At 46.1% G+C, this 19,958-nt stretch overlaps 1 protein-coding gene across 1 annotated transcript; it reads left to right on the top strand.

Moving 5' to 3' along the window:
• Positions 1-383: 383 nt before the first annotated feature.
• IAH1 (isoamyl acetate hydrolyzing esterase 1 (putative)) lies at positions 384-19,469 on the top strand. Its single transcript, XM_029051854.2, has 6 exons — positions 384-521; positions 4,704-4,756; positions 7,010-7,158; positions 10,292-10,453; positions 13,642-13,763; positions 18,946-19,469. Exons 1-6 carry the CDS (start codon positions 447-449, stop codon positions 19,141-19,143), a joined length of 759 nt encoding a protein of 252 aa, XP_028907687.1. The 5' UTR covers positions 384-446; the 3' UTR covers positions 19,144-19,469.
• Positions 19,470-19,958: the final 489 nt, after the last annotated feature.

Raw genomic sequence — 19,958 nt, 5'->3', positions numbered from 1 at the left:
GGCTGAGGGCAGGACCCCTGAGGGATGATTCTTGAGGGCAGGACCCCTGAGGGAGGATCCCTGAGGGCAGGATCCCTGAGGGAGGATCCCTGAGGGAGGAGGGCTGAGGGCGGGGCCCTGGGCCGAACCGAAGGGGACGGAGGGGGCACGGAAGGCCCATCTAAGGGATCCGCGTGAGCCCACAACTGGCTAGAGGGGCCGGGGGGCGGCCCTGAGGAGATAATTAGTAGTGTTATTAGTATTATTTCTGCCGCCGCTGCCTTTCTTTCGAGCCGACCCGTGGCCGCTTTTCTCCCCGTTTCCGGGCAGGGCCCGGATATCCAGACGCTCGACACCGCCTCCTCCTCTCCCTCCTCCTCTTCCTCCTGTCCCCTCCTCCTTCCCTTCCCCTGCGCCTCCTCCTCGTCCTCCATCGTCCTCCTCGTCCTCCCGCCGTCCGGGTGGCCATGTCGGGGTGTGGCTCCTGCTGCCGGTCCCTGCTGTGGCCGCGGGTCCTGCTGTTCGGCGACTCCATCACTCAGGTAGCGGCCGAGGGGTGGCGGCCTCAGGTGCAGCGGCCTCAGGTGCAGCGGCCTCAGGTGCAGGGGGCCTCAGCTGCAGCGGTCCCAGGTGCAGGGGCCTCAGGTGCAGCGGCCTCAGGTGCAGCGGCCTCAGGTGCAGGGGCCTCAGGTGCAGCGGTCCCAGGTGCAGGGGCCTCACACTCCCTTCACCCCCCGGCCCGGGCCCGCGCTGCCCCGTGGAGCCCGGGCCACGCAAAACTAATAATAATAATCAGCTGTGTGATTTTGGGCAAGTCACTTAACTTCTGTGTGCCTCAGTTACCTCATCTGTAAAATGGGAATTAAAACTGTGAGCCCCACATGGGACAACCTGATCACCTTGTAGCCCCCAGCGCTTAGAAGAGTGCTTGGCACATAGTAAGCGCTTAAATGCCACCATTAATAATAATAATAATAATAATAATGTTGGTATTTGTTAAGCGCTTACTGTGTGCCAAGCACTGTTCTAAGCGCTGGGGTAGATACAGGGTCACCGGGTTATCCCACGTGGGGCTCCCCATCTTCACCCTCATTTGACAGATGAGGTCACTGAGGCCCAGAGAAGTGAAGGGACTTAATAATGTTGGTATTTCTTAAGCGCTTACTATGTGCCGAGCACTGTTCTAAGCGTTGGGGGAGATCCAGGGTCATCAGGTGGTCCCACCTGAGGCTCACAGTCTTCATCCCCATGTTACAGATGAGGTCACTGAGGCACCGAGAATAATAATAACAATGTTGATATTTGTTAAGCGCTTACTAGGTGCAGAGCACTGTTCTAAGAGCTGGGGGAGATACAGGGTCATCAGGTTGTCCCACGTGAGGCTCACAGTTAATCCCCATTTTACAGATGAGGTCACTGAGGCACAGAGAAGTGAAGTGACTTGCCCACAGTCACAAAGCTGACAAGTGGCAGAGCCGGGATTCCAACCCATGGCCTCTGACTCCCAAGCCCGGGCTCTTTCGACTGAGCCACGCTGCTTCTCTAATTTAAGTGACCTGCCCAAGGTCACACAGCTGACAAGCGGCGGAGCCGGGATTAGAACCCAGGGGCGTCCCCAGACCCCCAGGGTCCCCCCTCGCCCCCCAGGCCCCACTCCCGGCCTTCCATAAGCCTCCCCGGGGACACCCCCCAACCCCGACCCCACTCACCCTCAGAAACCCCTCAGGCCCCCCAGGGACACCCCCCCCCGACCCCACCCGTGGGACCACATAAACCTCTGCTGGGCTTCTACCCATTCCCCACTCATTCCTTCATTCATTCAGTCCTATTTATTGAGCGCTTACTGAACTGAAGGGAAGAAACCTACTTTGCCCTTTATGTGTAATCAGACTTTGTGGTGCTAGTATTTCACCTTCTGAAGTGAGTCTTAATAATTATGGTATTTATTAAGCGCCTACTATGGGCCAAGCACTGGCGTAGATACAGGGTAATGAGTTTGTCCCCTGTGGGGCTTCCTTTTTTAATCCCCATTTTACAGATGAGGTAACAGGCACGGAGAAGTTAAGCGGCTTGCCCAAGGTCACCCAGCAGACGAGTGGCGGAGCCAGGATTAGAACCCACATAGCCTATCTTCATAAAATGCATCTTCAGTTTTCTATTTGGGGCTTCTAGTGCAACAGACATTAGAAGGTGGGAGTTGTGAAAATTTTTTCTTTATAGCCACCTCTTCCAGGATGATTTCACCTGCAACATTCATTCATTGGCTGGTGTTATTCATTCATTCATTCAATAGTATCTATTGAGCGCTTACTATGTGCAGAGCACTGTACTAAACGTTTGGAATGTACAGTTCGGCAACAGAGACAATCCCTGCCCAATAACGGGCTCACAGTCTAAACGGGGGAGACAGGCAGGAAAGCAAAACATCATCATCAAGATAAATAGAATAATAATAATAATAATGATGATGGCATTTAAGCACTTACTATGTGCAAAGCACTGTTCTAAGCACTGGGGGGCGGTTACAAGGTGATCAGGTTGTTCCACGTGGGGCTCCCAGTCTTAATCCCCATTTTACAGATGAGGTAACTCAGGCACAGAGAAGTTAAGTGGCAAGTCAAGTCACACAGCTGACATGCGGCGGAGCCGGGATTAGAATCCATGACCTCTGACTCCCAAGTCCGCTCTTTCCACTGAGCCACACTGCTTCTCAGTCATGGAGATGTACACTCCCACACCCTGGTCACTGGTCCACATAACCATTCATGCATTCATTCAGTGTAATTATTGAGCGCTTACCATGTGCAGAGCACTTCCTGCAACAAGTTTCCACCCATCACGGTCTCACAGTCTAGAAGGGGGGAGACAGACATCGAAACAAGTCAACAGGCATCAATAGCATCAATATAAATAGAATTATACACATCATTAATAAAATCAATAGAATTATAAGTAGGTACATATATACACACAAGAGCTGTGGGGTGGGGAGAGAGATAGAGCACTGGGAGAGATGGGGGTGGGGAGCAGAGGAAAAGGGGGCTTAGTCTGGGAAGGCCTCCTGGAGGAGGTGAACTCTCAATAGGGCTTTGAAGGGGGGAAGAGAGCTAGTTTGGTGGATGTGAGGAGGGAGGGCATTCCAGGCCAGAGGCAGGAGGTGGGCCAGGGGTCGACGGCGGGACTGGCGAGAACGAGGCCCAGTGAGGAGATGAGCAGTGGCAGAGGAGCGGATTGTGCGGGCAGGGCTGGAGAAGGAAAGAAGGGAGGTGAGGTAAGAGGGGGCAAGGGGATGGACAGCTTTGAAGCCAATAGTAAGGAGTTTTTGCTTCATGCAAAGGTTGATGGTAGGCAACCACTGGAGATTTTTAAGGAGGGGCGTGACATCCCCAAAATGTATAAACCAGGCAGCAGAGTCAAGTATAGACTGAAACGGGGAGAGACAGGAGGTTGGGAGATGAGCAAGGATGCTGATGCAGTAATCCAGTTGGAATAGGATAAGTGATTGCTAAGTACAGTGCTAAGCACTTAGTACAGTGCTCTGCACACAGTAAGTGCTCAATAAATATGATTATATGAATGAACGTGGTAGCGGTTTGGATGGAGAGGAAAGGAGCCTTCACTGGACCCCCAGTGACTCCCCCGCCCGAGCCCGTTCACTGGACCACATAAACCTCTGCCGAGCCTCTTGCTCGTCGCCATACCTCAGTGTCGTCCATCTGGCCACCGACCTCTCCTCCACATTCTGCCTTTGGCCTGGATCACCCTCCCTCCTCGTATCCGACAATTACTCTCCCCACTTCAGAGCTTTATTGAAGGGACATCTCCTCCAAGAGGCCTTCCCAGACTAAGCCCATCTTTCTTCTTCTCCCATTCCTTCTGTGTCGCCCCCACTTGCCCCTTTTATTTATCCTCCCCTCCCAGCCCCACAGCACTTACGTACCTATCTATAGTTTATTAATATTAATGTCTGTCTTCCCCTCTTGACTGTAAGCTCACCATGTACAGGAAATGTGTCTGCTTATTATTATACTGTACTCTCCCAAGCACCTAGTACAGTGCTCTGCACACAGTAAGTGCTCAATAAATATGATTGACTGACTCTAGTCCACCTACTGAGCCAGGTTACTGGACCACATAAACCTCCTCTGGGTTTCTAGCTTTCTTCCAGTCACTGGACCACATAGCCTTTCTGTGGGCCCCTAATGAACCCTCTCTGCCCTAGTCACTGGATCACATAACCTTCTTCTAAGCCCTTAGTGACCACCCCCACCCCCCAATCCCCACCTACACCCTGACCTTGACTCAGGTGTGGAGGATATTGTGCTTTTGTTTGCTTTTACATGAGGCCCTCGATTTGTTTCTAGAGGCTTTCCAAGAGCTTAGCTCCTAAATTTGCTTTCCATGACAACATTACGCTTCACATTCAGGTGCTTTGTCATGGTTTAAAGATTAATAAGAAGATTGGCCTTTTATAAAGTGTAACCAGCAACAACAGAAATGTTAATACAGAAAAATTGTTTTTCTGCAAATCACCGCTAAACTGTTGAGTAACCACCTACAGCTTATGCCCTCCCCTGAGCTGGACAAAAATGTGTTTTCTCTGGGTGTGCACTCAGGCAATCAAAAGGAGCTTTACTAATTAAAATCTGTCAACAAATTATTTTAATGAAAATTTTGAACGAAATATACAAGAGTAAAATGGAAATTGTCTTCTTTTTATATAGTTTTCTTTCCAGAAGGATGGGTGGGGATCATTACTTGCTGACAAGCTGGTCAGGTGAGACTTGGCAGTTTTGAGATTTATATACATTGCATATACTATTTCACAGCATAAATCATATCTAAGAAAAAAAGACTCTGGAATGGAAAAGCACATTTGTACAGCCCACCTTTACTCCTTTTGCAAAGGTTAACTTTCTTAGCCATAGTGCAACCCGATGTTTGGAAAAGAGAGGTGGGAAGGCAGCCCTTGAGATGAGCAAAGTGGACAAGTTCTGTACTGCTGATGATTTTGATGAGTTAGTGAATACCCTGCAAAATGCATCTATCCACCTCCAATAAAGAAGAGTTATCCATCCAGACAATAATAATAATAATGATTCTTATGACATTTGTTAAGTGCTTACTATGTGCCAGGCACTGTACTAAGCGCTGGGGTGGATACAAGCAAATCGGGTTGGATACAGTTCCTCTCCCATGTGGGGCTCACAGTCTCAATCCTCATTTTACAGATGAGAGAACTGAGGCCCAGAGAATGAGGTGACTTGCCCAAGGTCACACAGCAGACAAGTGGCAGAGTTGAAATTAGAACTCATGATCGTCTGACTCCCAGGCCCCTGCTCTGTCCACTACACCATACTGCTTCCCTAATTATGGTATTTGTTAAGCGCTTACTATGTTGCCAGACACCGTACTAAGTGCTGGGATGGATACAAGCAAATCAAGCTGGACACGGTCCCTCTCCCACGTGGGGCTCACGTTCTTAATCCCCATTTTAGAGATGAGGGAACTGAAGTACAGAGAAGTGAAGTGACTTTTTCTCCAAAAAAGGGGCTTTCTCCTTTGAGTAAATATTGGGTCTTCTGAGTGTTTTTCAACCAAATATTAATTTTCTTCATTTCTGAAGGTTCAGATTTTTGAGCTGATATTTTTTAAAAGCTGCATAAATTTCAAACAGTTTTGTCTACTGTTGCTAATCATAAGCCATATATTCTTTGTGGAAGGAAATGCTACAGGAAATTGCCATTTTGAGACTGTTCTATGGTTCAGATTGAAACCTTTTCTGTCTGATCAAGTGGAAACAGATTGTCCCTCTTTCCTTTGGGTTTCTGCATGAGTTGCCATGAGATCCTCATTCCCCCTTTTCTAGTATTCCAGTATACTATTAATTCTTTAACGTATTTTAGAGCAGTTTGGTTTTCTGAAGCCTGGAAGAGTGTTTTGGTGATCTGATGAGCTCCAAGGGGATCCACATCCAGATCTTGCTTACCAGGGAGAGAGGAATCAATCGGCAGTCTTGAACACCAGTTTCAGTAGTGCTTAAGTGAAAAGGAGAGGCTTTAAATAGTAGGATTGTTTTTAGGTTAACATTCTTTTCCATTTGGTGATCCACTGCTAAAAATGGAAGAGATTTCAGAACTTAGGGTCTGGTCTGTCATCAAAATAGGTCTAGAATCTGCCCCTTCCTCTCCATCCAAACTGTCATCATCCAAGCACTCTCGTATCCCAACTATTTCTTCAGCCCCCTTGCTGACTCCCTGCCTCCAGGCTCTCCCTTCTCCAGGATACTTCAGCCTGCTGCCCGGATCATTTTTCTGTAAATCATTCTGCACCCGTGTTTGCTCTCCTCAGAAAGAATGGTTCCCCCATCCATCTCCTCATCGAGAAGAAACTCCTCACTGTTGACTTTAAGGCATTCAGCCAAATTTCTTCGTCCTCCTTGTCTTCACTCCTCTCCCACTCCAACCCAGCCCTCATACGTCACTCATCTTAACACCAACCTCACTCTACCTCTTTCTCGTCTCTCTCACCTTCGATTCCTGTTTCGACTCCTAACTCCCACCCGCCCTCCTGCCTGGTACTCATCTGGCAGACTACTACTCTCCCCAGCTAAAAGCCCTACTAAAATCACATCTCCAGGAAATTTCATCTGACAATTTGCTCATCTTCCCACCTTATCCCTCTACCTACTGTCATAACTGTGCACTTGAGTCTTTAGCCCCTAAGCCCTTAGGTCCCTTACCCTCCAACACTTACCTATATATCTTTGTACCCAACTCCCCCTACCTATAATTTATCCAGCAGAGTGTAAGCTCTTTGAAGGAAGGAATAGTGTCTGCTTACTCTGTACTTGGGAAAGCGTTTAATATGCTCTTAGTGTGTTCCACCGATTGATTGACAGAGTAGTGGAAAATTCGGTTGTAGTGTTGAAAGGAGAGCCTTTGAAATTACCAGCCTAGGTTAAATTTTTTTAATTGTTTAATGTTTTCTTATCCAGAATTCTTTTTTGTCTTCGTTGACTTGTTTTTAGGAAATGTGATGTTTTTAATCGTGGGTTTTCAGGCTACAATACCAAATGGGCCAAAATAATTCTTCCAAGGATAATTAAGAAAAGCAGTACTGCCGAAAACCCTGTCGCAGTTACCATTTTCTTTGGCGCTAATGACAGTGCTTTGAAAGGTAAGAGTGTTTTTTCAGTTTTCCCTAGCTCCTTTAGAGGTTTTTTATTTCATCAAGAATTAAAGTTTACAAAACCTCAGTTCTTTGTTTTCTGATATTCCTACCTAGTGAATTATCAGTTCCCCAACTTAACCTGGGCTCAGTTTTTTCAATGTCAGCATTCCCCTCATCCCCTCCATTTCCATATTCTGGGTTTCAGCAGACTTGACATTTAAAATTCTTTAACATCTGCTGAAAGTCACTGGTATATAAGAATAGAAGGTCTTGAGGTTGGGAAGAAATTAGCAGCCAAAGATTTGCACAGTTTCCCCACTCAGTGCCATCTGCTAGCAGAGGAAAGGTTGATAATGTGGCCAGCTTGGTGCTCTGCCTTCCAGAGCCTTCCTTCCCAACAAGGACGGTTGCCAGGGACTCCACTCCCTACTGGGGGCAATTGGGGCAGTGGGGGCCAACCTTCTGCAAATGGGATTCTGCAGAGCTGCTGCTACTGCTGTGAGAGGAAGTACAGGGTAGGCAGCAGGGATTGTTCCCCTTGGCTTCTGCATATCCCAGCCCATTGCACAATTTAAGTCATCTGTGTCGCCTTGCATCTGCACATCCCAGCCTGTTGTCCTCTTAAAAGGGCAGCCCCTCCCAGAGGAGGGCCGCATCCCTTGGAGGCCCATAGACTGTCAGAGTCAAGCCAGGAAGGGCTGAGAGGTGACTGCAGATTAGGTGGGGAGGGGTCGAAGTCTCAAACTCCTCTCACTCAGCTTGCCCTTCCCCACGCCTTCCAGTGCAACTCCTAGGAAGGATGGTAAGATAGGTCATAAACTGTGGTAGTTATTAAGGGCTTTACGGTGTGCCAAGCACTATACTGAGTGCTGGGTTAGGTGTACACATTATGGATCAGACAGAGTCCCCGTCCTCATTCGGTTCACATTCCAGATGGAGGTTGACCGATAGAGATGACACTAACAATTCACTGCAACAACAAGAGGAAGCAGCCGAATTAACAAACCAAGACAACAGTGTGGAGACACGTAAAACAGTGGGTCCTGGAGGTTAGAGTCCTCGGACTCGCAGCTGCTCCGGGCAGACGGGCCTGAGTTACTCATGGGGCAGCCTCCCCGGGCTTCTAAAGGTTGAAGGTTAGCAAGGGGCCGGAGGGGCTGGGGAAGGCTGTGCTGGGGAGAGAGGAGGAGAGAGGGGGAGGAGATTAAAGGGAGTTTACACTTCTAACCCCTCCTTCCTTTCCTCCCTATTAACTAGGCCCTTCTCCCGCCTTAGTGACAGCCCTGGTAACACAGCACCTATGGGCTTTGACACTGGATTTTGGTGAGAATTAGTGTTTGGAGGCAGCATTTCCTCAGTGCAGCAGGTTCACCCTGGATATAGAAAGGGAGGAGCATTGAGAAGAAAGTTTCAGAGATCTTTCCTAACATTCTTCTCCAGCTCTGGCGTTGTGACTTTTTGACCTGACCCGGGGGCTAGATTGAAAAGTAGGTGAGCATACCTTTTGGGTCCCCCAACCAACAGGCGTGAGCCTTCTTGTTCTCTCTTCTTAAAGAATCAAACTAGAAACCCACATGCCTGCAGTGACTCCTAGCTCTTTATGGAGCCAGCTCCCCAAAGGCTGAGGTTAGCACCCCCCAACCAACTCTGCAGCTGGCATAGAGCACACTCAACATGCCAGCCGCCACTGGCATAGCAAGGTATGAGAACTCCTCGCGGAATCATATGTAGGTCTTTGTTGCCATTCCTCGGTGGAGACAGCCGAAACCAGCTGCTACCTGGAGTGGCGATGGTAGCTGTAGTAGTAATTGTTGTTTATATTGAGCTCTCATTGGGTACGAAAGTATCCGAAATGCATTTAACCTAAATGTATTGTGTCTACCCCAGCGCTTAGTACAGTGCTTTGCACATAGTAAGCGCTTAACAAATACCATTATTAATTAAAGAATGTGGAAAGTACAGAGTAAACAAGTGGCACTGTCCCTGTGCACATAGATTTTGCAGTCTAATGGTGGAGAGGATACAGGACTTCTTCCAAACACCTTGGAGAAACATATTCCTTTCAGGTTTTAATAGGAGTTGTATACAGCACTGTATTGGGTCGTTACAAAAGAAATATAGAAATATAAACCATTGCTTTGCAGCCTCTTTTCAGGGATCATCCCACCCGATTAAAGCTCCTCGTGGACAAGGCTCTTGTCTAATAACTGTATTATATTGTGGTCCTCCAAACTGTCAGTACTGTGCTCTGCACACACCAATTGCTCTATAAAAACCACCGACTGATTCTTATCCATTAAAACTAGTAAATGGTTAGTGCCCTTGTGCCAAGTCCCAAGTTTAAAGGTCTCTAAATGGGCTTCTTGCTTTTGATGGCCAGGCCTTGGGAAAAGAGGGTCCCAGGTGGGTGCTGAGCAAACTAAATTGTTGAATCAAAATATTCTACCACCTCCCAAATTAATATATTTATTAAATATATATATATATTTTGAGAAATAACCGATTCTTCCATTTTGCTTTTTGAATTGACGAGGCCTGGAAACTGCCAGTGATGCCAGCCATCTACATAACAGCTATGATATGACGGTTGAGTCAGTCTTTCAGAATTGTTGCTACGAAAAAGATATAATTCAGAACATTCTGCCTGTGAAATTCACTGAGTATGATGAATTCTCTGAATATTAATTGTTTAAAATTCATAAATTCTTATTCTTTTCCTCCTTCGTTTCTGCTGCCTTCAAGTTAGTTGACATTTATACCTCTGAGAACCTCTGGAAGAGGAAGCTTGGGACAGTGGACCTGCCACTACATAACTTTGTATAAAACATTGACTTTATATTCCCTTTAAACCAAACTCCAGTGAACCAATACCATTCTGACCTGTATTGGTCTCTTATAAAAACTGTTCAAGGTGAAGGCTCTGAAAAGCCAGAGTTTGTCCAATATAGCATTGGCTTTCTATTTTAAAGTGCCTTTCTTTTTTTCCCTCAGGAAAGCATAGGAAGTCACGTGTTATGTTCTTTGTCGAATAGTTACGATAATCTAGTTGTAGACTTGGGGAGTAGGAAGTTAATATTTATTTACATGAAGATTTGTATATTTGTATGTAATAAAGGTAATGCACTATTTCCTCCAACAGATGAAAATCCCAAGCAACACATTCCTTTGGATGAGTATGTTGAGAATTTAAAGGCCATGATACAGTATCTTGAGTCTGTAGATGTCCCTGGGAATAGGGTCATTTTGATAACACCACCCCCTCTTTGTGAATCAGCTTGGGAGAAGGAGTGCATCGCTCAAGGTAATGAGAATCTTCTCTGATTTGGGGTTAAAAATGGTAGAAAGCTTTTGGCTCGATAAGCGTGTGCGGCTTGCTTATCTCCGTACTGAAAAACAGTTTGCCTTATATTTCTGCCTAAATACAAGGTGCTACCGAAGTGCTTAGTATAGTTCTTAGTATAGATCAATTCATTCACAAACTGAGTTCCTGCTTGTTGTTGCTGTTCAATCTGATAGAGTTATTCTAAACTCTAGAATAGCCTGGTAAACCAGGATTCCCCAAACTGCCAAACAGAAGATTTCTGTTGGGCCGAACCCTCCACGCTCCTGCTCCTTCAGATTCTTCGTGAGTCCTCTCGCCTGCCCGACTCAACTGTAAAGTCTCTGTCAGGGTCAGTGATAGTGTGAAGGAGGGTGAGAAAAGAAGAGAAGAGTCAGAAGTGACCATTTTTAAGGTGCTAATATAGTTTTACCTTGAAAAGTTTGGGGGACTGTTCCATTTTATATTGACATAATCAAAAAGGATAGTGTTATAAGTTTGGCTCTCAATCATCTCTTTCACACACTTGTAACCTCAAAAAAATTCTAATGGAGACAACTGGAAACAAAATGAAACAGCAGATAAAGTAGGAGTGGAAATTCCAAGAAGAAAGAATGTAGATATGTGGGCTTTGGTTGCTGATGAGATGACCTGCCCAGAAAGGTAAGGGGGGATGAATCAGGCAGAATTTACAATCCCACTTGAAGCCAGAGATCCTGTCTAGCAGCTCTATTTTATTATCCTCCCGAGATCTTAGTTCAGTGCTCTCCGCACAGTAAATGCTTAGCAGATACCATTGATTGGTTGATTGATTGAATAACAGTTTGCCCTTGGAACTCTCAGGGTCCTTATGTTCATTGACTCTGATTGCACTAGATTTTCTTTAGGTAGCCCTGTGATCTAAATTCCACCCATCACTCCCACTTTTGGAGTTAGTGTTCCTGCATTTATCAGGTTATCAGTCTTTTTAGTGTGCTAAAAGTTGATATAATTGAGAAAACCATATTTTTCGCAAGATTTTGTAATGTTTCCAGTATGTAAATGTCCCTTTTTCCTGAATATAAAATTGCCACTTTCTGTCCAGTAATTAAACTTTGAAAAACAATTTTTTTCTTTTATAATGAAACTGTTGCAGTGTTCACTCTGAAAATTTTTACGGAGCCAATGCTTGACGTGGAAGAGAGTGAAAGGAAAATTGGCAGGCAGCTGTTAAATAACTTATCATTAATTTGCCCCACTTCAACAACGTCTGCTTCTTTTTCTGCAAGTGAAATCTGCTTTGGAGAAGTGGGGTTTGGGAATATGTATTTTCAAGGTCAAAGTCTAAGAAAATTCCACTGTAGTATTCTTTGTGATGACTTGGTCCTGGCTTATTTACGGGGGGCATTTAAAGAGACACGACCTGGGTGGTGGAAGAGGAAAGGAGACACATCTCCACCCAAACCCTGCTCCCTTTCATTCATTCATTCAATAGTATTTATTGAGCGCTTACTATGTGCAGAGCACTGTACTAAGCACTTGGGATGAACAAGTCGGCAACAGATAGAGACAGTCCCTGCCGTTTGACGGGCTTACGGTCTAATCGGGGGAGACGGACAGACAAGAACGATGGCAATAAACAGAGTCAAGGGGAAGAACATCTCATAAAAACAATGGCAACTAAATAGAATCAAGGCGATGTACAATTCATTAACAAAATAAATAGGGTAACGAAAATATATACAGTTGAGCGGACGAGTACAGTGCTGTGGGGATGGGAAGGGAGAGGTGGAGGAGCAGAGGGAAAAGGGGAAAATGAGGGTTTAGCTGCAGAGAGGTAAAGGGGGGATGGCAGAGGGAGTAGAGGGAGAAGAGGAGCTCAGTCTGGGAACGCCTCTTGGAGGAGGTGAGTTTTAAGTAGGGTTTTGAAGAGGGAAAGAGAATCAGTTTGGCGGAGGTGAGGAGGGAGGGCGTTCCAGGGCCACGGGAGGACGTGACCCAGGGGTCGACAGCGGGATAGGCGAGACCGAGGGATGGTGAGGAGGTGGGCAGCAGAGGAGCGGAGCGTGCGGGGTGGGCGGTAGAAAGAGAGAAGGGAGGAGAGGTAGGAAGGGGCAAGGTGATGGAGAGCCTTGAAGCCTAGAGTGAGGAGTTTTTGTTTGGAGCGGAGGTTGATAGACAACCACTGGAGTTGTTTAAGAAGGGGAGTGACATGCCCAGATCGTTTCTGCAGGAAGATGAGCCGGGCAGCGGAGCGAAGAATAGACCGGAGCGGGGCGAGAGAGGAGGAAGGGAGGTCAGAGAGAAGGCTGACACAGTAGTCTAGCCGGGATAGCCCAGACCCATTCTGGGTAAAACCCGGATCTCGAACTCCAAGTTTCTGCTGTTCCTAGACCATTACCTCCGTGGCTACCTCATCGTTGGCATCAGTAGTAATTATTGAGCACTTACCGTGTGCAGAATGCTGTACTAAGTTGGGAGAGTGGGAGCAGCATGGCTTAGTGGAAAGAGCACGGGCTTGGGAGTCACAGGTCGTGGGTTCTGATCCCAGCTCCACCACGTATCAGCTCTGTGACTTTGGGCAAGTCACTTAACTTCTCTGCGCCTCAGTTACCTCATCTGTAAAATGGGGATTAAGACTGTGAGCCCCATGTAGGACAACCTGATTTCCTTGTATCTCCCCCAGCGCTCAGAACAGCGCTTGGCACATAGTAAGAGCTTAACAAATACCATTATCATCATCATCATCATCATCGTTCCCTGCTCACAGCAACCTCCCCGGATCTTGAACACAGCAAACAGTTCAGTCCCGATGGGACCTGCCACCTTCATCATTGCATTGCGGAAGGCACCAGCCTCTAAGTTGTGTTTGTAGCAGCTCTTTTCACACTTGCCACCTCCATAAATCTTTGCTTCCTTTACCATCCTCCAGGCAGGACTCAACCCATCCAGGGCCAAGGTTCACCTTCACTGTTTGCTTTGCCCAATGCTGGTTCCATTTCCAACCTCGCTCTGGCTCGAGTGGGTGAGGTGGGCGGGCTGTAGCTGTGGCTGCCCCCTCCTGCCCCACCCACCAAGGTTATGGGAATCACGTGGTCTCATTCTTCTCCACAGAGCCCGTGGCCCAGGATTATCCTTGATCCTAGGTTGGAATTTGCAACTGAAACTCAAATCTTCTTCTCCCTCCATAGGTTGCAAATTAAACCGGCTTAATATGGTTGCTGGTGAATATGCAAAAGCCTGCGTGCAGGTGGCCAAGGAGTGTGGGACTGAGGTGCTTGACCTGTGGACACTGATGCAGAAGGACAATCAGGTAGGGTGGTTTGTACATGGTCAGTATTTTCTCCATCAAAATTAAGAAGGCTCAAGAAATGACTTAAGCGAAGTTCTGTGAAATCAAGGTGTGACAGACAATTAGGATGAAAGAAACTAATACAGGGAAAATTGGGAAATGTACATGAATTCCTAGTTCTCTGGGGAAAATGTTTGTTTTTATAATGATGGGGTTGCCAAAGCTGTATTAATGAAAATGAGTGGGATGGAATCAAGAGAGAGCCAGCATGACCTAGTGGATAGAGCACAGACCTGGGAGTCGGGAAGACCTGGGTTCTAATTCTGGCTCTGCCACTTGTCTAGGCTGTAGGCTTGTTGTGGGCAGGGAATGTATCTGTTATATTTTTATACTGTACTCTTCCAAATGCTTAGCACAGTGCTCCGCACACACTAAGCCCTCAGTAAATATATGATTGACTGACTGCTGTGTGATCTTGGGCAAGTCACATAACTTCTCTGTGCCTGTTACCTCATCTGTAAAATGGGGATTAAGACTATGAGCCTCACGAGGGACCAGGACTGTGTCTGACCTAACCAGCTTGAATTAAGTGCTCACTATATGCAGAGTACTGTACTAAGCACTTGGGAGAGTATGTGGCGAACATGATTCCTGCCTTCAAGGAGCATACTGTCTCTGATCCTTCCATTTTGGTTTACAGAACTAATAGCTATGGACAGCAATCTGACCCTTAAACGGGTGCAAAAATGAGGGAAGAATTACAACTGACCCTGAGACTTTGTTTCTAAAGGGAATTCGTTGCCTTTGATTTCTTCCATTTGGGTAAGAGGGTAGAGAGAAGGGCATTTCTTCCTACAACCCTCTTCTGGAATTGGGAGTCAGGGACTACAGTAGCTGCCAAGAAGCAGCTGTCCTTATTATCGCAGTAGTTGGTATTTGTTGAGCAATGAGTCATAATCGTTGAGCCCTAAATGGATGCAGAGCAGTGTACTAAGTGCTTGGAAGGGTCCAATATAATAGAACTGATAGACATGTTTCCTCCCCTCAAGGAACTTACAGTCTAGATGGGGAGAAAGATGCTAAAATAAATTATCTGTACATAAATGCTGTGGGACTGAGTGTGCGGTGAATAAAGGGTACAAATCCAAGTGCAAGGGCTATTCAGAAGGGAGAGGGAGTAGGGGAAATGAGGGCCTAGTCTGGGAAGGCTCGTTGGAGGAGATGTGCTTTTAGGAAGGCTCTGAAGGTGGGGAGTGTGATCGCCTGCTAGTTATGAAGGGGGAGGAAGTTCCAAGCTGGAGGGTAAGGCATGGGCAAGGGGACAGCAGCGAGATACATGAGATAGAGGTACAGTGACTAAATTGGCCTTTAGAGGAGTCAAGTGAGTGTGCTGGGTTGTAGTAGAAAATCAGCAAGGTAAGATGGGGGCAAGGAGATTGAGTGCTTTCAAGCCCATTGTAAGGAGTTTCCATTTGATGCAGAGGTGTGTGGGCAAATGCTCAAGGACTGGGGAAACAAGGACTGAATTATTTTTTAGAAGAACGATCTGGACAGCAGAGTGAAATATGGACTGGAGAGTGGGGAGAGAAAGGCAAGAAGGCTGATGCAGTAGTCAAGGTGGGATAAGATCAGTGCTTGGATCAGCATACTGGCAATTTGGATGGAGAGGAAAAGGCAGAACCAACAAGACTTGGTGACAGATTGAATATGTGAGTTGAATGAGAGAGCTGAGTCGAGGTTGATGTCAAGATTATGGGTTCGCGAGACAGGGAGAATGCTGGTGCTGTCTGCAGTGGTGAGAAAGTCAGTGGAAGGACAGGGTTTAGATGGAAAGATGAGGAGTTCTCTTTTGGACATGTTAAATTTGAGGTGTTGGCAGGCTAAAGCAGCGTGGCTCAGTGGAAAGAGCACGGGCTTTGGAGTCAGAGGTCATGAGTTCAAATCCCAGCTCTGCCACTTGTCAGCTGTGTGCCTGTGGGTAAGTCACTTAACTTCTCTGTGCCTCAGTTACCTCATCTGTAAAATGGGGATTAAGACTGTGAGCCCCACGTGGGACAACCTGATTCCCCTGTGTCTACCCCAGTGCTTAGAACAGTGCTCTGCACATAGTAAGCGCTTAATAAATACCAACATTATTATTATTAAAAAGAAAGATTAGGGCTGGAGCTGTAGAGTTGGGAATCATCCCTAAAGAGATGGGAGTTGAAGCCATGGGAGCAAATGAGTTCTCCAAGAGCGTGGGTGTAGATGGAGAATAGAAGGGGACCCAGAACTGAGCCTTGAGGGATTCCCACAATTGTGGAGTGGGATGCAAAGGAGGAGCCTGCAAAAGAGCGACCAGAGAGAGCGAGAGGAGGAGACGAGGAGAGGACACTGTCAGTGAAGCTAAAGTTGGATAATGTTTCCAGGAGAAGGAGGTAGTCCACAGTGTCGAAGGCAACTAAGAGGGAGAGGAAGATTAGGATGGAATAGAGTCTGTTGGATTTGGCAAGAAGGAGATCATTGGTGACTTTCAAGAGGGCAGTTTCTGTGGAGTGAAGGGGCGGAAGCCAGGTTGGAGGAGGTCAAAGAGAAAATTAGAGGGTGTAGACTACTTACTTAAAGAGTCTGGAGAGGACTGGTGGTAACTCGAGGGGGTTGTGGGATTGAGGGAGGGTTTTTTTAGGGGGAGGGAGACATGAGCATGCTTGAAAGCAGTGGGGTAGAAGCCATTAGAGGGTGAACAGTTGAAGATGATGGTCAGAAAGGGAAGAAGGGAGGAAGCAAGTGATTTGAAAAGGTGTGAAAAGATGAGGTCAGAGGCACAAGCGAAGGGGAGAGATTTTGAGAGGAGGCGGGAAATCTCTTGAGATATTGCTGGGAAAGATCGAAGAGTCGAAGAAGGGGCAGGAGAGCAGGGGTAATTTTAGGGTGATTATGCGTGATGGGTTCAATTTTATCAATAAAGTACATGGTCATTAGGGGCAAGAGATGAGGCAAGGGGCTTGAAGAGGAAGTCAAACATCTGGAATCACTGGTGAGGGCAGTGGGCATGGGAGTCAATAAGGATAGAGAAATAATGTTGCTAGGCAGTGGAGAGGGCAGAGCCAAAGCAGGCAAGGATGAGTTTGAGGTGGATGAGATTGGCTTGATATCCAGATTTCCACCAGCAGCACTCCCCAGCTTGTGTACAGGAGCGATGGAAGCATACTCCGGAGGTGATGCAGGGCCGAGGCTCTGACATGAGATCGGTGAGGGAATAGGGGAGCCAGTGAGTTGAGTTCAGCCAAAGAGGGTGGTGTTGAGGGCATCAACTTAGTTGTTAACGTGAAGGTAGTTGAGGTATGATGGGGCATGATGACTTGAGAAGATTGGTGTGGGGCAAAATATTGGAAATCTCTATGGGGCAACAGGACAGATGTGTAAGGGGTGTCAGGGAGAGAAGGCAGGTGAGGAGGTTGTAAACGGTCAGATAGAGGGATTGCAAAGTACCTATGGTATCCTAGCAGTAGTATTTATTGAGCACGGTGCTAGGTACTTGAAATGTAGTAGAAAAAATAAATGACACATTCCAAGCCTTCCAGTTTACTCTCTAGCTGGAAAAACATAAAAATATTTTCGATTAAAGTGGACAAAATAAATGATTGGAGAAAAATAATAATAATGATGGTATTTAAGTGCTTACTACGTGCCAAACACTCTTCTGAGCGCTGGGGTAGATACAAGGTAATCAGGTTGTCCCACATGAGGTTCACAGTCTTAAGCTCACAGTCTTAATCCCATTTTACAGATGAGGTAACTGAGGTACAGAGAAGTGACTTGCCCAAAGTCACACAGTGGTGGAGCCGGGATTAGAACCCACGACCGCTAGCTCCCAAGTCCGTGCTCTTTCATCTAAGACACGCTGCTTCTCATTGAGTGGAAATGAATGCCGAGGTTGGGTATGATAAGTTAATTGGAGCTGTTCGATAGATACAAAAGATGCAGCCCTTGCCGACAAGGAGCTTTTGGTCTCATGGGTGAAACAAATAGCCAGGTAAAAAAGAGCATATATCCCAGTGATAAAAAACCAAAAAGTAATTGAATGATAAAATGAATGACAAATAAGTGGATCCATATGAGTACTAAGAGAGCCCATGAGGAGCCATGACCCAGGAAGGAGGATTAGTCAAGGAATGTCTTTAGGAGAGGTTGACTTTTAAAGATGGGGAGGGTATGTGGTTTGCAGATTTAGAAGGGAGAGAGACTGAGTAATATATGGTCAGGTTATGCCCACATTGATGAGTGGCCGATGTTTGCTGGAGCTGAAGGCCAGCAAAGCTGTGTAGTGTTCAGATGTGAGAGTGGGTTTTCACCATAGATGTTGAACAGTCCAAGCATCAGTGGAGCTGACTGATGGAAGTCAAAGGAAGCAGAGGAAAAAAATGGATTCTGGAAGGCAGTAGATGATAAGTTATACCTTTCGATTTAGTGGGGGAGACAGCAGCCCTTGATTGGTAAATAATCAGTAATTAAAAGGGAGGGTTTAGCTGTAAGTACAGAAATGTGCCAAAAAAACCATAATCAGAAACATATTAACAGGGATTAATTCATGAGATGATTGGGGGTGGGGGTGGGTGTGTGTGTGTGTGTGTGTGTGTGTGTGTGTGTGTGTGTGTGTGTGTGTGTGTGTGTGTGTGTGTGTGTGTGTGTAGGTGGCAGAGGGAGAGAATGTGGGAGAAGGGGGAAGAGGAAGAAGAATGTGGATTGATGACCAGAGGGTAGGGGGCATTCAATCTAGGCAGGAGAAATGTGAGCAGTAGGTCAGAGGTAGGCTAGTAAAAAACAAGAGACAGCTTTTAGGTGAAATCCCATTCTTCCACTCACCCCCATTTAGAAAAAAAAAAAAAGATTTCTGCTCCATTTGCATTTCATCCAACCACTCTTGACTTTGGTTACTTAAAGGATATGAGTAGGAGAAAAGGATCCTAATAATGGTATTTGTTTATGTGAGAATAGGTACAGGTATTAGAACTTGTGCTGGTCTGTCTCTATAAATGAAATTGTCTTCAAGAGTCACCAATTCAACACTCCAGGTTTGTGATTTTATTATGAAGTCAGTAAAGGTCATAGTGCAAATCTCATGCCTAATTGTTCCACTGGGCCTGTTAACCAGAGCAGCTCTAGCCTCTAATCTTTGAATTTCCTCAGAAGACCAACAGCAGGGTTTGTTTTTTCATTACAGGACTTTACTTCCTACTTGTCTGATGGGCTGCACTTATCAGCAAAGGGCAGTGAATTTCTGGCATCCCTACTTTGGCCCCTTCTGGAGAAGAAATTGGCTACCCTGCCTTTGATCCTTCCTTGCTGGCGCGACGTATCAGAGTTAAACCCCGAACAGAGTCTTCTGGAGGAAGAGGAGAATGCTAAACAGCCTCTTTGACGTGCAGAGTGCTGAAGAGCAATGACAGTAGTAATGACACAGATTACGAGTTTTGTTAAAGGGCATTATTGGCAAAGCGTTGAGTTCTATCAGATGACTGAAGTATTTTAATGCTGACGGCCGCCGGTGATCGTTTTTCCAGTTTCACATGCAAAAAACTATGTAAAAGCTGATGTTAGGAGCTTTTTTCATTTGATGATTTACCAGAAATTCAAAGTGGCTACCAGCAGTGCCAAAACTACAGATTTCATTCTGGGGCTGTTATTTGTAATATCAACATCTGGAAATAGTTTTCTTGAGTATAAAAAGTTTCAACATTTTGGAAATTGTGTTTCTCATTCTCCCATACCCACTTCTTCTGTCCCATTATTATATGAAATTATAAAAACTGCAACTCGGATTGAACAAGCTTTGTTAAAGACAGCAATGACACAGGGCAAAAGTTGCTGTAGTATTAGTGACAATTATTCCAACACAAGGTTTGGTGGACTCTGGTGAGCAATAAGCAGCTTACTTGCAAACATTAAATTCTACAAACTATAAATAAAACAACATGAACAATCTTTACATAGCAAATGCTGGCTACACCAAGTAAGCTGGGAGCCAGCTAAATTAGAACCATTAATAATAATAATAATGTTGGTATTTGTTAAGCGCTTACTATGTGCAGAGCACTGTTCTAAGCGCTGGGGTAGACACAGGGGAATCAGGTTGTCCCACGTAGGGCTCACAGTCTTAATCCCCATTTTACAGATGAGAGAATTGAGGCACAGAGAAGTTAAGTGACTTACCCACAGTCACACAGCTGACAAGTG

The sequence above is a fragment of the Ornithorhynchus anatinus genome, chromosome X1 (assembly GCF_004115215.2).
Source record: "Ornithorhynchus anatinus isolate Pmale09 chromosome X1, mOrnAna1.pri.v4, whole genome shotgun sequence".
Lineage (NCBI taxonomy): Eukaryota > Metazoa > Chordata > Mammalia > Monotremata > Ornithorhynchidae > Ornithorhynchus > Ornithorhynchus anatinus.
This window is presented reverse-complemented; position numbering and strand designations above follow the sequence as displayed.